At 37.3% G+C, this 12,468-nt stretch overlaps 1 protein-coding gene and 1 long non-coding RNA gene across 3 annotated transcripts; both read right to left on the reverse strand.

The window, feature by feature from the left end:
* LOC109707276 (laccase-6) lies at nt 504-7,437 on the reverse strand. 2 transcript variants are annotated; one of them, XM_020228430.1, is made up of 6 exons: nt 6,784-7,437; nt 3,104-3,255; nt 2,271-2,515; nt 2,052-2,180; nt 1,025-1,969; nt 504-782 (listed from the first exon to the last, which is right to left on the reverse strand). In XM_020228430.1, the coding sequence occupies exons 1-6, from the start codon at nt 6,913-6,915 to the stop codon at nt 652-654; spliced, it is 1,734 nt and encodes a 577-aa protein (XP_020084019.1). In that variant the 5' UTR covers nt 6,916-7,437; the 3' UTR covers nt 504-651. The 2 variants fall into 2 exon arrangements, with proteins under 2 accessions (XP_020084019.1, XP_020084020.1); XM_020228431.1 differs by lacking the exon at nt 3,104-3,255 and adding an exon at nt 4,263-4,414.
* Nucleotides 9,615-11,377, reverse strand: LOC109707277. The gene is made up of 3 exons (XR_002215452.1): nt 11,209-11,377; nt 10,782-11,129; nt 9,615-9,926 (listed from the first exon to the last, which is right to left on the reverse strand). It is a non-coding gene; the product is annotated as an uncharacterized LOC109707277 (long non-coding RNA).

Here is a 12,468-nt window from a genome sequence, read left to right on the forward strand (position 1 = left end):
CTTCAAGTGCGTCGCAGTCCACATATAAAGTTACACTACGTATGTCGATTTGATGCTGAACTTTAATCAAAGGTGAAATGAATTTCACTTTTTAAAGGGGACCGTTAGATAGCTAGCATATCAGTACACTGGGGCCACAGGGAATCTGCGTCCTCTAGCTTTTCCTAGCATTCGTTACAAGAGAATTATCTTCTCACGAGATGTTATTATTCAAACTTGTTACTAGTCATTATTGTGTAACCTATATTAGTTACAGTATAGCTTTAAATAATCTTAAGCAGTTATGAGGTCTCAATAACTTCACTTCATATTCGCTAGTTAGAGTCTTTTGTTCCTTTTATTAGTGCTTAGGCCGACACAAATTTCCACACATCTCCAAAACACGCATAACAGCAACCATATGGAGGGTTAGTGGGGAGTTAGGTTTGTTGGAATCTCAATGCATAAAATTGAAAAAGGCGAACTAATGAATCGTTTTTGACTTTTATATTTCAGATGCTCAATATACACTTAACGACAAACATGAAATTTTGCAACAAAGAATGAAAAAAGTCAAATAAACTCCAAATTATAACACGCCCAATAATTAAATCGATCGAAAAGGACCAAACAACTAGCCCCGTAACATTTTCAACTCTCATCTACCGTTCATCAACACCGGGGTAGGTCGGAGGGAGGATGCGGTAGAGTCTCCAACGGTCCCTGACCGTTCTTCACAATAATTGCCATGGAGAGTCCCCAGGACATGTGAACCTCTAGGTGACAATGCACGAACCAAACTCCTGCACCAACACCAAATTAAATTGATGATTAGAAATATAAAAGACGAGAAATTTAAAAAAGAAATACTTGAGAAAAAAATTTGTTATTTAGTAGTATTAGCAAAGACGTTATTTTAAAATTCCTCTTATAGTTTCTTTTAGCATTTCTACAAATTAAAAGTTTTCCTTATTAATTAGTCCTGATAAAAAGCAGAAGCAAAAATAAGATCAAATGGGAACCACAGCATATATCGCTAAATTACCTGGATTGTCGGCGATGAATCGGATTGCTGCCCATCCCCCGACCGGGACGCCGATCGTGTTCATGTACGGCGGGTCGACCAAGTTGAGCTTCGCGGTCGACGGATTGTAGTTCCCGGTCCCGTACCCGACGACGTAGAAGCTATACCCATGCAAATGGATCGGATGGTTCTCCGTGGTCACCGTCCCCGTGTCCTGGAACACGAGCTGCACCCTACTCCCGTAGTCGAGAACATAAACCTTAGTCCCGTTCAGGGACTGCGTATCATTGGGTATGTTATTTGGCGCCCCGTGCACAAAATCATATGCCCTCAACGGCACACCCGGGAAATCCTCAGTGTAGTGACCGTTTATGCTGCTGTAGTAGGCCTGCAGCAAAGAGATTGTGGGCCTTACGAAGCTCACGTTGTTCATCGACGCCGCGAAGATCCCGCCGTTGGGCCCCTGACACGTCTTGTTGGGCTTGGCCCGGTCGCACTTGTCGACGTTGAGGCCGACGGTGAAGAGGAGGTTGGCGTCGATCTCGAGGGGGAGGCTTGCGGGGGCGTTGAGGCTGCGGAGGCCGTCCATGTTCGTCTTCACGACGAGGTTGTTGTTGAAGGCCGGGAGCTGCGCCGGGAGGCCCAGCGAGTCCACGCCAGCGCCCGTGTACTGGAAGTAGGCGACGGCTGAGATGTTCTGGAAGGTGACGTTCTGGGCCGACATGTACGGGCCCATGGCCATCTCGTACTTGGCGATGGGCCGGTCGGCCGTCATGAGCACGTTCGCGGTCTGGCCCGGGCCGAGCATCAGGTGGTCCGTCGCGAACGGCTTCGTGTACTCGCCGTCGGCCTCGACGACGGTCATCTTGTGCTCCGCAATGGAGAAGAAGTGCTCCGTGTTCAGCGCCGCGTTTATAAGCCGCAGGAGGTAGGTTTTGCCGGGGACTACGTCGATCTTGTAGTAATCTGGATCAATACGTAATTGTGTTGATTTCGCTCTAATTTGGGTTTAGTAATCTCATTCTGCTTTTGGGTATAATCTAATTACCGTGGGCCGAGCAATTGTAGCGTGGGCCGGGGTGGCCGTTGATGAGAAATGCGTCGGCCGGCGGGGCGGCTCCACCGCTCGCCAGAACCTGCTTCTCCAGCTGCACCACATCCTTGTTCCAATACTCACCTAACACACGACTTACTACTGTTTAGAAAATGCATAAACAATCGTTTGTTCTCTAAAAACTTAAGCTATTTATATCCAACAAGCGCGTACCGAGGATGAGGATGTGCTCCTCGTAGGGGGTGGGGAAGGGATAGGGGACGCCGGTCTTGGGGTAGACGACGATGGCGCCGTAGACAGTGCCGCGGAGCCAGGAGACGTGGGCGTGCCACAGCAGCGTGCCCTTCTGTTGGAACAGCGTGAACTCGTACGTGAACGTCTGCCCTGACTGGATCGGGCACTGCGTGATGTACGACGGCCCGTCCGACCAGCACGACAGCCGCTGCCGCACCCCGTGCCTACACACATCCACACAACACAACACACACAAGGGCGAAAAATATGCATTGATTAGATTTATGAATGCAGCAAAATTCTGTTAGTAAATAGTGATCAGATTCAATAAATTTTTTTACCAGTAATAAATTTGGCGCTATTAATAACCAACATTAAGATTTTGTGAATTGTTCTGGTATTACTTTAGTACTATCACTAACTAGATCTCTATATTTTCTTTTATTTAAATATGTTAGTTTGTGAATTTTCTTTTTTTTACATAAACTGTACTTTTAGTTTTTTTTTTTTCAATTTCCTACAATCAAAACAACTGTATATATGTATATATTTTATTAGAATCTTCGTTTAACAGATATATTAAAACTAGATTGTAATGCATGTAAAAACTTTTAAATTAAAATGTTTTATATAGAGCAATACGATAGCGCAAGAATCGCTCGTTCACACTTTTATCTTAAAATAAACAGTGCCATGAACCACATGCGTACTCAACGTACTATAGATAGATACTTAAGATACGAGGGGTTAATTTATTTTTCTGAGTTAATTAATCAACAATGAAGTAGTTAATTAATTAATTAATTAATTACCAGTGGATGGTTGCGTTGTAGGGTGTCTCGTTGGTGACCTTGACGATGACGCGATCGTCCTCCTGCGCGTACACGACGGGGCCTGGGTACATGCCATTGATGGTTACGATGTCCCTCGTCTTACACAGCTTCGTCACCTTCAACGTTTGCACCTTCACATTTTCCACACATATATATTCATCATTTATAAACTCAGTATATAATATAGGTTTCCTTCAACAAAAAATAAAAAAAATACAATACAGGTTCTATAACTCTACCCCTCCGGTGTAAATAATAATAATAATAATAATAATAATAATAATAATAATGTATGTTTAATGATTGAGTTATGGGAGATCTCGCCATCTCAGACCAATTTGAATATAAGAATTATAAGTTATTCAGCAATAACTAGTAGGCTGCTTGATGGCTAAGCCCTTGTTTGGTTGGGGGTTAAGGGGTGGAATAACCCCTTAACTCCCATTTTATTCCCAAACATTCCAAAAAATCAGTGGGGTTAGCTAATCCCACCTAACCCCACCTCAAATAAATTATTCCGGGTTAGCTAACCCCATCTAACCCCACCAAACTCCAACCAAACACTATTTTCTATTCATAATAACCCACTATCTTTCTTATCACACCTACTCCAACCAATCATTATCCTTCTTTATCAATCATTATCTTTTTATCCCACCTACTCCAACCAAACACTATTTTTCATTATTCTAGACTAACTCTAACCTCCGACCAAACACAAAAAAACTTTAACCCCACTTTAACCCTGAACTTAACCCTATCCCTGAAATAGCTACTTTTTCCTTAACCCCGAACCAAACGGAGGCTAAGGGTTTGGTGGTTGGTATTGGAGATCTCAAGTTCGAATTCTAGCTGATTCATATTTCCAACTAAGTTTATTTCTAAAAAAAATAATCGAAGGGGTAGCATACTATCTTTCTCTCTAAAAAAATAAAATAAAAATAGTAGGCTGCTTTTAATTGTATATTGTAAAGCCATAATAATGATGAATTTTTTTAGAATATTATATTTTATCTGCTAAATAATTTATAGACATGTAATTAGGCTCCCTCTCAATCAATTATTTTAAGATCTTTTAGTAAACAGGAGGAGGGAAAAAAGTATCAAAGGGATCTAAATGATTACATGCANTAATTACCAGTGGATGGTTGCGTTGTAGGGTGTCTCGTTGGTGACCTTGACGATGACGCGATCGTCCTCCTGCGCGTACACGACGGGGCCTGGGTACATGCCATTGATGGTTACGATGTCCCTCGTCTTACACAGCTTTGTCACCTTCAACGTTTGCACCTTCACATTTTCCACACATATATATTCATCATTTATAAACTAGTATATAATATAGGTTTCCTTCAACAAAACGAAAAAAAATACAATATATAGGTTCTATAACTCTATCCCTCCGGTGTAAATAATAATAATAATAATAATAATGTATGTTGAATGATTGAGTTATGGGAGATCTCGCCACCCCGGACCAATTTGAATATTAGAATAAGTTATTCAAGCAATAACTAGTAAGCTGCTTGATGGCAAAAGACTTGATGGTTGGTATCCATGTTCTAAGTTTGAATTCTAACTGATTCACGTTTCCAAACTAAGTTTATTTTTTAAAAAAATAATCGAAACAGGTAGCATACTACCTTTCTCTCTAAAATATATAAAAAAAACTAGTAGGCTGCTTTTAATCCTATATTATAAAGCCATAATAATGATGTTTTTTTAAGAATATTATATTTTATCTGCTAAATAATTTATAGACATTTAATTAAGTTCCCTCTCTATCAATTATTTTAAGATCTTTTTTAGTAAACAGGAGGAAGGAAAAAAGTATCAAAGGGATCTAAATGATTACATGCACAATTAATAAGTCACTTGCTATTATTCAAGAAGAAATACTATCTATACACCTATAACATAGATGTAAGATTTACAATCTGTTCAAAAAAAAATACTATCTGTACACCTATAGACCTGTATTTTTTCACTTGTCTTATCAATTTTTTTTTTTTTTATATTAGGATCTAAAAAAGTTTTTTGAATCCTATAATAAAAGAGCCATAAGATTTATACTTATCCGTAAATATACAGTAGTATTTTTCTTATTCAAGCGACCAAAATGGTCGCTACTTATTAGTCAAAGGACCAAAAATATTGGTTATGCTAGTGTGGAGCTATATAGGAAGGTCGAAACTACTAGTCACTACTATGGTATAAAATAATTTGGATAATTGGGCACATAGAGCAAGTGACAAAGGACTTGATAGTTGGTATACGAGGTCCTAAGTTCGAATCCTAATTGATTCACATTTCCAGCTAAGTTTATTCTTTAATAAAATAAATGAAACGGGTAGTGTGTTACCTATCTCTCCAAAAAAAAAGATAGTTGGGCCCATAAATGGTATTTATTTACGCATGAAAATTTTAGCTCATGCCTAGCTAGGTCCAGGGCAAATTATTGCTTCAACATTTTCCACCGTGTCATGCATGGATTACATTGGGCCAGTTTAAAAAAGGCGACTCATATATATATATATATATATATATACACCTCACAAAAACTTAATTATTAAGGCCATAGATTCTCTTACTTTTAGGTCTAGAAAGAACACCATTGGCTAAACCATGCAAGTTAAGTTTTTTTTTTTTCCTTTTTTAACTAAGAAAATATTGGCTTGTGCTTCTTTTATTATAAAACTCATATCAACTTTAGCGGAATTTGAGACCATCATCTGTAACTCTCTATCAGAGATGAACTTTTTGTCATAGGGTAAATTAAATTGTTTTAGATAGTTTATATGGCATTTTTAGCATTCAATTAATGAGTTTAAATTCTTCTGAAGTTTATGCAGGCGCGAGACTATCCTTTTTTCCTTTTCTAAAACTTCTCTCTAATTATAAACCTTATTTTTCAAGAGAAAGAAATGTACCACCTTTTCTTTTTGAGAGAGAGAGAGAGCTATCCGCCTCATTCATTTTTAGAAATAAAATGTGACGCAACAAGGCTAAGAATTGAGACCTCCAGGAACAACAAGCAAATTCTTAACCAACTGTGTTACGTATGATCGCTGATATGAAACAACTATTATTTTGCAAAAGCTTAGGTTATTAGAGAATCTGCTATTTTGATATCATATTAAACAATGTGAAAACAATTGTTATTCTCGAAACGATTAAGTAATAAGAGTACGATTTTTAATTATTTTTATATTCAACACAACTCAACACAACTAAATGAAATTGTTTTCAAACTTTCGGAGTAAAGTGAGTCCCCATTTTTAGAAAAAGATAGCGCGCTACCTGCTTCATTCATTTATCAAATGAATTTAGCTATATGAAGTAAGACAGTAAAGCCTTAGAGAAAAGAAAAACCAATAGGAAAAATGTCAAAAAAAAACAAAACCAAAAGGAAAGGAAAACAAAAAAAGGGGACAAAAAAATTCGTAAGCGTTATCCAATTCTACAATACTCAATCCACACCCTCGCCTGCACTCCAATGTGTTACGCAGTTAAAATAGCACCATAGATAAATTTTTAAAAATAATAATTTTTTTTCGCGCAGGTAGAGGGAGTGTTGAAATGGCTCACATACATTTAACAAGCCAAGAAAACATTCCAAGATGAGAGAGAGAGAGAGAGAGAGAGAGAGAGAGAGAGACCTTGAAGTCGTAGAACCTAGTGGATCCTCCGATTGGCCAACGCTTGTGTTGGTGGATTGCTAAGCTTAGTGGAGCACAACATGACATCAATAAGCTTAGCCATAAGATGAGATAAGAAGAGTACATGCCCATCTCTCTCTCTCTCTCTCTCTCTTCCCTCTATATACCACCAATTAACTAACTAGCTAGTGCCTTGCGCACCAAATGCAGCAACTCAATAGTGCATGCCACAACTTTTGAATATAAGTAAAGGAGCATGAACCCCTTTATATACTCGGTCTCTTCTCCCTTGTCCCACAATAAAACATTATTTAACTAAATAATGAACAAAAGAAAACGAGAGAGGAGGAGAGAGAAAAGAGAGAGATTTTTCTCTTCTGTCCAGATATGCAAAGAGAGTGAGGTTGGCAGGTTTCATGATTCTCCTAACCCGTGTTCGTTATTATTATGCCTTGTCGGAGAGAGGTCGCACTCTCCAATTATTATAGGCTTTTGTTGGTTTTGGTAACCATTTACGCTCTGTTTTTTCCCCTATAGCTAGTAATCCAAAATAATAATAATAATAATAATAATAAAAGTAATTAAAAAAAAAAGATCAAGAAGGAATCGTCACCATTGACTAAAGGGCATCATATACTCATCTGACCTTTAAATTACATAGGGTTAATTTTATACAGGTCCTGCAAATAAAATGAATTGCAAATTTATCTCTACAAAAGTTTAATTTTTATATATTGTCCCTACAAAAGACCTAATATTTTCAAATATATCTTTCTAGTTTGTTACCGTGTTTATTTTATAAATGAAATGACCTTTTTGTCATTTCAAATACGTCCCTACAAAAGTCCCAACTATTAATTAAGATGGGTGAAAAGGTCAATTCACTTCATTAACTAATAGGGTTAAGTATTTTATCTATAGTTAATTAATTTTTTCTAACGGATCCTAAAGACAAGGACATATTTGAAAACATCAGGATTTTTACAGAGACAATATATGAAAATTGAACTTTGTAGGAATATATTTGTAATTCACTATATTNGACAAGGACATATTTGAAAACATCAGGATTTTTGCAGAGACAATATATGAAAATTGAACTTTGTAGGATTATATTTGTAATTCACTATATTTGTAGGGACCCGTATGAAATTAATCCTAAATTTTATTATGGGCCCGCATTTCTCATAAGGTGAAAAATGGAGAAAAAGGGGACTTTTTGAGCAAAGTTGGTGACAAGGGAGGACAAAATGAAGTAGAGAGGCTTCGATGGATCCGATCTCCAAGTACCCAACTTCTCTCAAAAGGTTTTATCTGGGATTTAATACCAAATAAATTGAAGTAAAAGTTAAAAAGAAAAGCTTTAATTTGGAAGGACAAAAAGGTGCTGTGTGGACTTGGACTCTATTTCTCACAAGACATTGGATAAGTTGCTAAATATGGAGCTCATAGTTTTCTACAGTACTTATGATGTCAAACAAAACTAACTAGTTACAAATTAGTGTTCTAAATTTGTTCATTCATGAGTTGATGCATTAGGAATGATTTGCTAATTAAGTTGCAAGCTAAATTGTATTTGTAACAGTAACTTTATGGATTTTATTTTCTCGACAAGTACATGACCGTTGATATAGATCTTCATTTACTTCTGACCTTTTCATTTTTTTGAGCAACAGGATTTAGGACTCTAAAATTCCTAAAACTGAGATTCAAACCCATGACCTCTCGTGCCAGCACCAAGGGTACCAACCACGAGCCCTAAGCCTTGGGTGTACTCTAATTTATTAATTACAACTGACTTACTATTCATAGTTGAAATTAATAATGTATCTGCGTAAATAAAGCCTGTACAAAAGACCAATCAGCATAAACAGAGTATTAAACTATGGTTTGTGTTCTCCCTATTCATTTATGGTTGGTTAGTTATATCCCTAAGTACAGAGAAAGAAAAAAGCCTCACCATTAAGTACCGAAAAAAATTCGCCAAATTTGCTGCCCTAAGATTTTCCTTTTCAATCGGCCAACAAGTGGGCGGTTAGTATATACCGCGACGCAACCTGATTCCTTGTAATTTCAACATTAGGTCATGGAAATTGGTTCTTAAAGGCCCCATCATTAGTTGTGTCAACGGCGGGCAGTTAACCTAAAACCCATGCATACATAGGAAGAGCATCAAAAATATATAAATTCCCTACTCTTAACCGCAAACTTGATGCATATCAACTATATCTAATAAGTCTCCTATTGTATGTGACACTTCACCTACAACCATGCAATTGAAAAAGGAAGAATATATAGAAAGAAAGGAGAACATAACCAACTCCTTTTCCTCCTAATTCGTTTTTTGTGCTCTAGTGTTATTCTAGTTTAGTTCTAAACTTAATAATGCTATCCTCATGGATACACCCATGTGAAGGGATACAAAATATGGACAAAGATAGTTAATTATAGCTAGGGGGAGTAGGCATCACCTTTACCAAACATTTTTGTGGTATCTTCACAGTGATCATTAGCTGTACGTGTTGCTACAGCCAAATATAATCAAAATTCTTGCATAGTAAAGAGGTAGCGGCGGCCGAACCCTATCGGTTAAATTTTTTCGTATGCATTTGTAGCTTCTGTAGTATATGATATCAAGGTCATGTTTAATAATGCAAGGCCTAAGTTCTGAAGATAAAAAATAAAGTTCTAACACGCAAGTCTTAAATCTACGCCTCTACTGTAAGCCATATACTTTAGCGTTTCATTCCCTACGCATCAAGCAGTTCTAAAATCAGTGGAATTTCTCAATTAGGATAAATATTTGTATGCAAGCCCTTTCATTTGCTGTGAGTAATATAACTAACTTACATTTCAATTTTACGGTCATTGTTTTCAATTTTGAATTTATGTAAAATTCTTTAACTTTACACAGTTGTGTGCAGATGAGAGGAAATAAAACTTCATTTGGACTCTGGCTCTAATGATTCATAATAAGCCCCATATGATTCTAAAGAGTAACCTATCAGAATTTGGGCCATGCTCAATCCTGACGCTTATGATCACTGACCATGCTATAGATCTAGCACATGGGAACTTCTTCTTTCGGCGGCAATTGTTCAACAAAAGTAAGCAACTGAGGCTGTTTTGTTCATCACTTGTGCCTTGTCACATGAAAATGGGAATTGGCAAACAAATGAACAAATTAAAGATCGCTTAAAGATTCAAACAGAATGGTAAATGGCGACTTTTGAAAGAGCAAAATATAGGCTAATCGTTGGTTCGGTTGCGGTTTCACTAGTCAGAGAATTTAACGTTGCAACCAACAATAAACATCCACAAGTACATATAAGTTTGCAAAACAAAATGTCGCCCAATCAACAAGTTCGGACCATGCAGGTAATACAATTGAACCTATGCATAGAAACCCAAATATACGGTTGGATATAAACTGATGATCAAAAGTTAATTGGCTATCTTAAGAGTTTACAGAGCTGTTTATTGTAGGTTTTATATATGATTTTTAAACATGAGGTGTTGTGCAACATCAAGTCAGTGGAAAATGCAAGTAAAGAACAATTTTCTTTAAGTTTCCTAGCTACCTAGAGCTAGGTTGTTTTGACCACATTGTGTGTGTAAATGTGATCCCCATTCTAGTTATTGGTGTCATGCACAATAAAGCAAAAAATGTAAAATTCCCTGGTTTATCATTACCAAGTAAAAGTGGAAACAATTATTCTGTAAAAAACACTATTATACCTCCTCCTGACTCTTTTTTTTCTTTACTCTTTACGCTGTACAATTTTCCCTTCCAATACTGTTGGCTCTTTGAGCCAACACATGTTGTTATCTTCAGCAGCGTCATATATGTATATAACATTTCATGGAAAATTGTTGTTTAAATGAGCAGCGTTATCTCCATCGGGCATTTTATCAAGCACTAAGCACGCACTGTTCACATGACAAGGTTACTAACATGATGATGGCCAAATATAGAAGCACAGAGATTTTGTACGCACCTTTTTTTAAAGTGATGATGGGAAAATCTCTTCGTTCAATCCCATCTTGAGATGACCCATCTCAGAATAATTCTAGAGAAACCTTAATATTTTGAGAGAGAGCTAATTTGTGGAGAATGAGGAGAGTTAAAAAAAGTGAGGTGAAGTCGGGGGCGAATCAAGTAATTTCACCGACTCCTACTCACTGAAATCGGCAGCGATACGCACATTTCGGCCGACTTCGTTCTAGACGAGCATATATCGAACTCGGTAGCGCAAAAGCTGAGTTTGCCGACTTCTACTTCCTTTAGGTGGAGTCTCCGACGAAGCCAGCACAAACACATTCGTTTTATCACCATTTCAACTATACTGTTCCGAGTATATCGAATTATTGTTTTTGAAAGATGATTGTGCATACAGTAGCATAATGACTGAATTGAAGACATACCTCTTTGAACCATTCATGGCCATAGAAGGCAAAAGGACTTAGGGTGTGTTTGTGTTAGTGCTTTGTAAAAGGCCGAAGGTCACGAGCTCCTGCTGTACATCCAATCTCAACTTCGTCTTGGTAGGGGACAAAGATGTGATCTTGCATTGTACACGAAGTCAGGGCCAGTTCTAACAGCCCGTATGATTCCAATCACTCTCTGCGTTCTGATCTTCAACTTCGCCAGTCGCCACCAAATGTCAGCGCTTGCAGATTGACAAGATGAACAACTTCATGCAGAGAGATCTGAATATACAAACACACGCTTATGTGACAACATTGGCTTCTAGAATATATATTAGTACAGCATCTAGGATATAATTAATATAAAACAGACAACTTGGTAGTACATTGTACTGCAGCGTTAGTAACAAAGGTACAGTTGCTACCAACCGTCCCTAGAGCAAGTGGCAAAGAACTTGGTGGTTGGTAGCCGAGACTCAAGTTCGAATCCCAGTTTATTCACATTTTCAGCTAAGTTTATTTCTAAATGAAATAAAACGAAGCGGATAGCGTGCTACGTGCCTACCTATCTCTCAAAAAAAAAAACAAAAAAAACAAGGGTACAGTTGCTAAGCTGGCCTATAAACCAACTTAAGGGACTTAGTACACCTATGATGATGCACAATCTTATGGATTCTATAATAAATAGCTTGGTTCATGCCAAGTCATGTTCAAAAATTGGGCTCGTTAGTTGGATTGAAAGTATAAATACGGTGGACACGCCATAATGTTAATGAAGCTAATATTGTCAATCCCCGGTCGCATAGATAAATTAAGTTAAGACTAAGTATGCAATTGTTTTTTATGTGACTAATTTGTTAAACAATACGGTAGATCCCCCTCAATGTTAAGAGGTTGTAACTTCCTCTTTCACCTTTTCTACTAGTACCACACAAATCAATTTTTTTGGAAAATGAAAAAGACACTCGGTGAAAATGTCTTAGGTTGTCCCAGGTTCAAGTTCAGTTGCATTTCATTTGGGTTATGGGTTCTTTCCCTTTTTGTTTTTCTTTTTCAGGAAAAAGACCCTAGGTAAATATATTAAAGCTTGATATATTACAAGCATTATAATAGGCTATTAAAGGGTACACTACTATGTTAACCCAAATCCGCTGGTTAGAGGATACGAAAAGAAAAAATCTTTAGAATCCGAGCCCAGAGGCTCTGAAAAAACAAAGAATGTAGTAAGTGTCAAAAAAATAGAGCTAGAGAATTTAT

The sequence above is a fragment of the Ananas comosus genome, linkage group 3, assembly GCF_001540865.1.
Source record: "Ananas comosus cultivar F153 linkage group 3, ASM154086v1, whole genome shotgun sequence".
In the NCBI taxonomy this organism is placed as follows: domain Eukaryota; kingdom Viridiplantae; phylum Streptophyta; class Magnoliopsida; order Poales; family Bromeliaceae; genus Ananas; species Ananas comosus.

Bases quoted from the DNA above. Each gene is read 5' to 3' on its own strand.
- LOC109707276 (XM_020228430.1), bottom strand. From the start codon at position 6,915: ATGGGCATGTACTCTTCTTATCTCATCTTATGGCTAAGCTTATTGATG. The intron at 2,516-3,103 runs GTAATTAATTAA...GGATGTGTGTAG, and splicing joins TACAACGCAACCATCCACTG to GCACGGGGTGCGGCAGCGGC. The intron at 783-1,024 runs GTAATTTAGCGA...GTGTTGGTGCAG, and splicing joins ATTCATCGCCGACAATCCAG to GAGTTTGGTTCGTGCATTGT.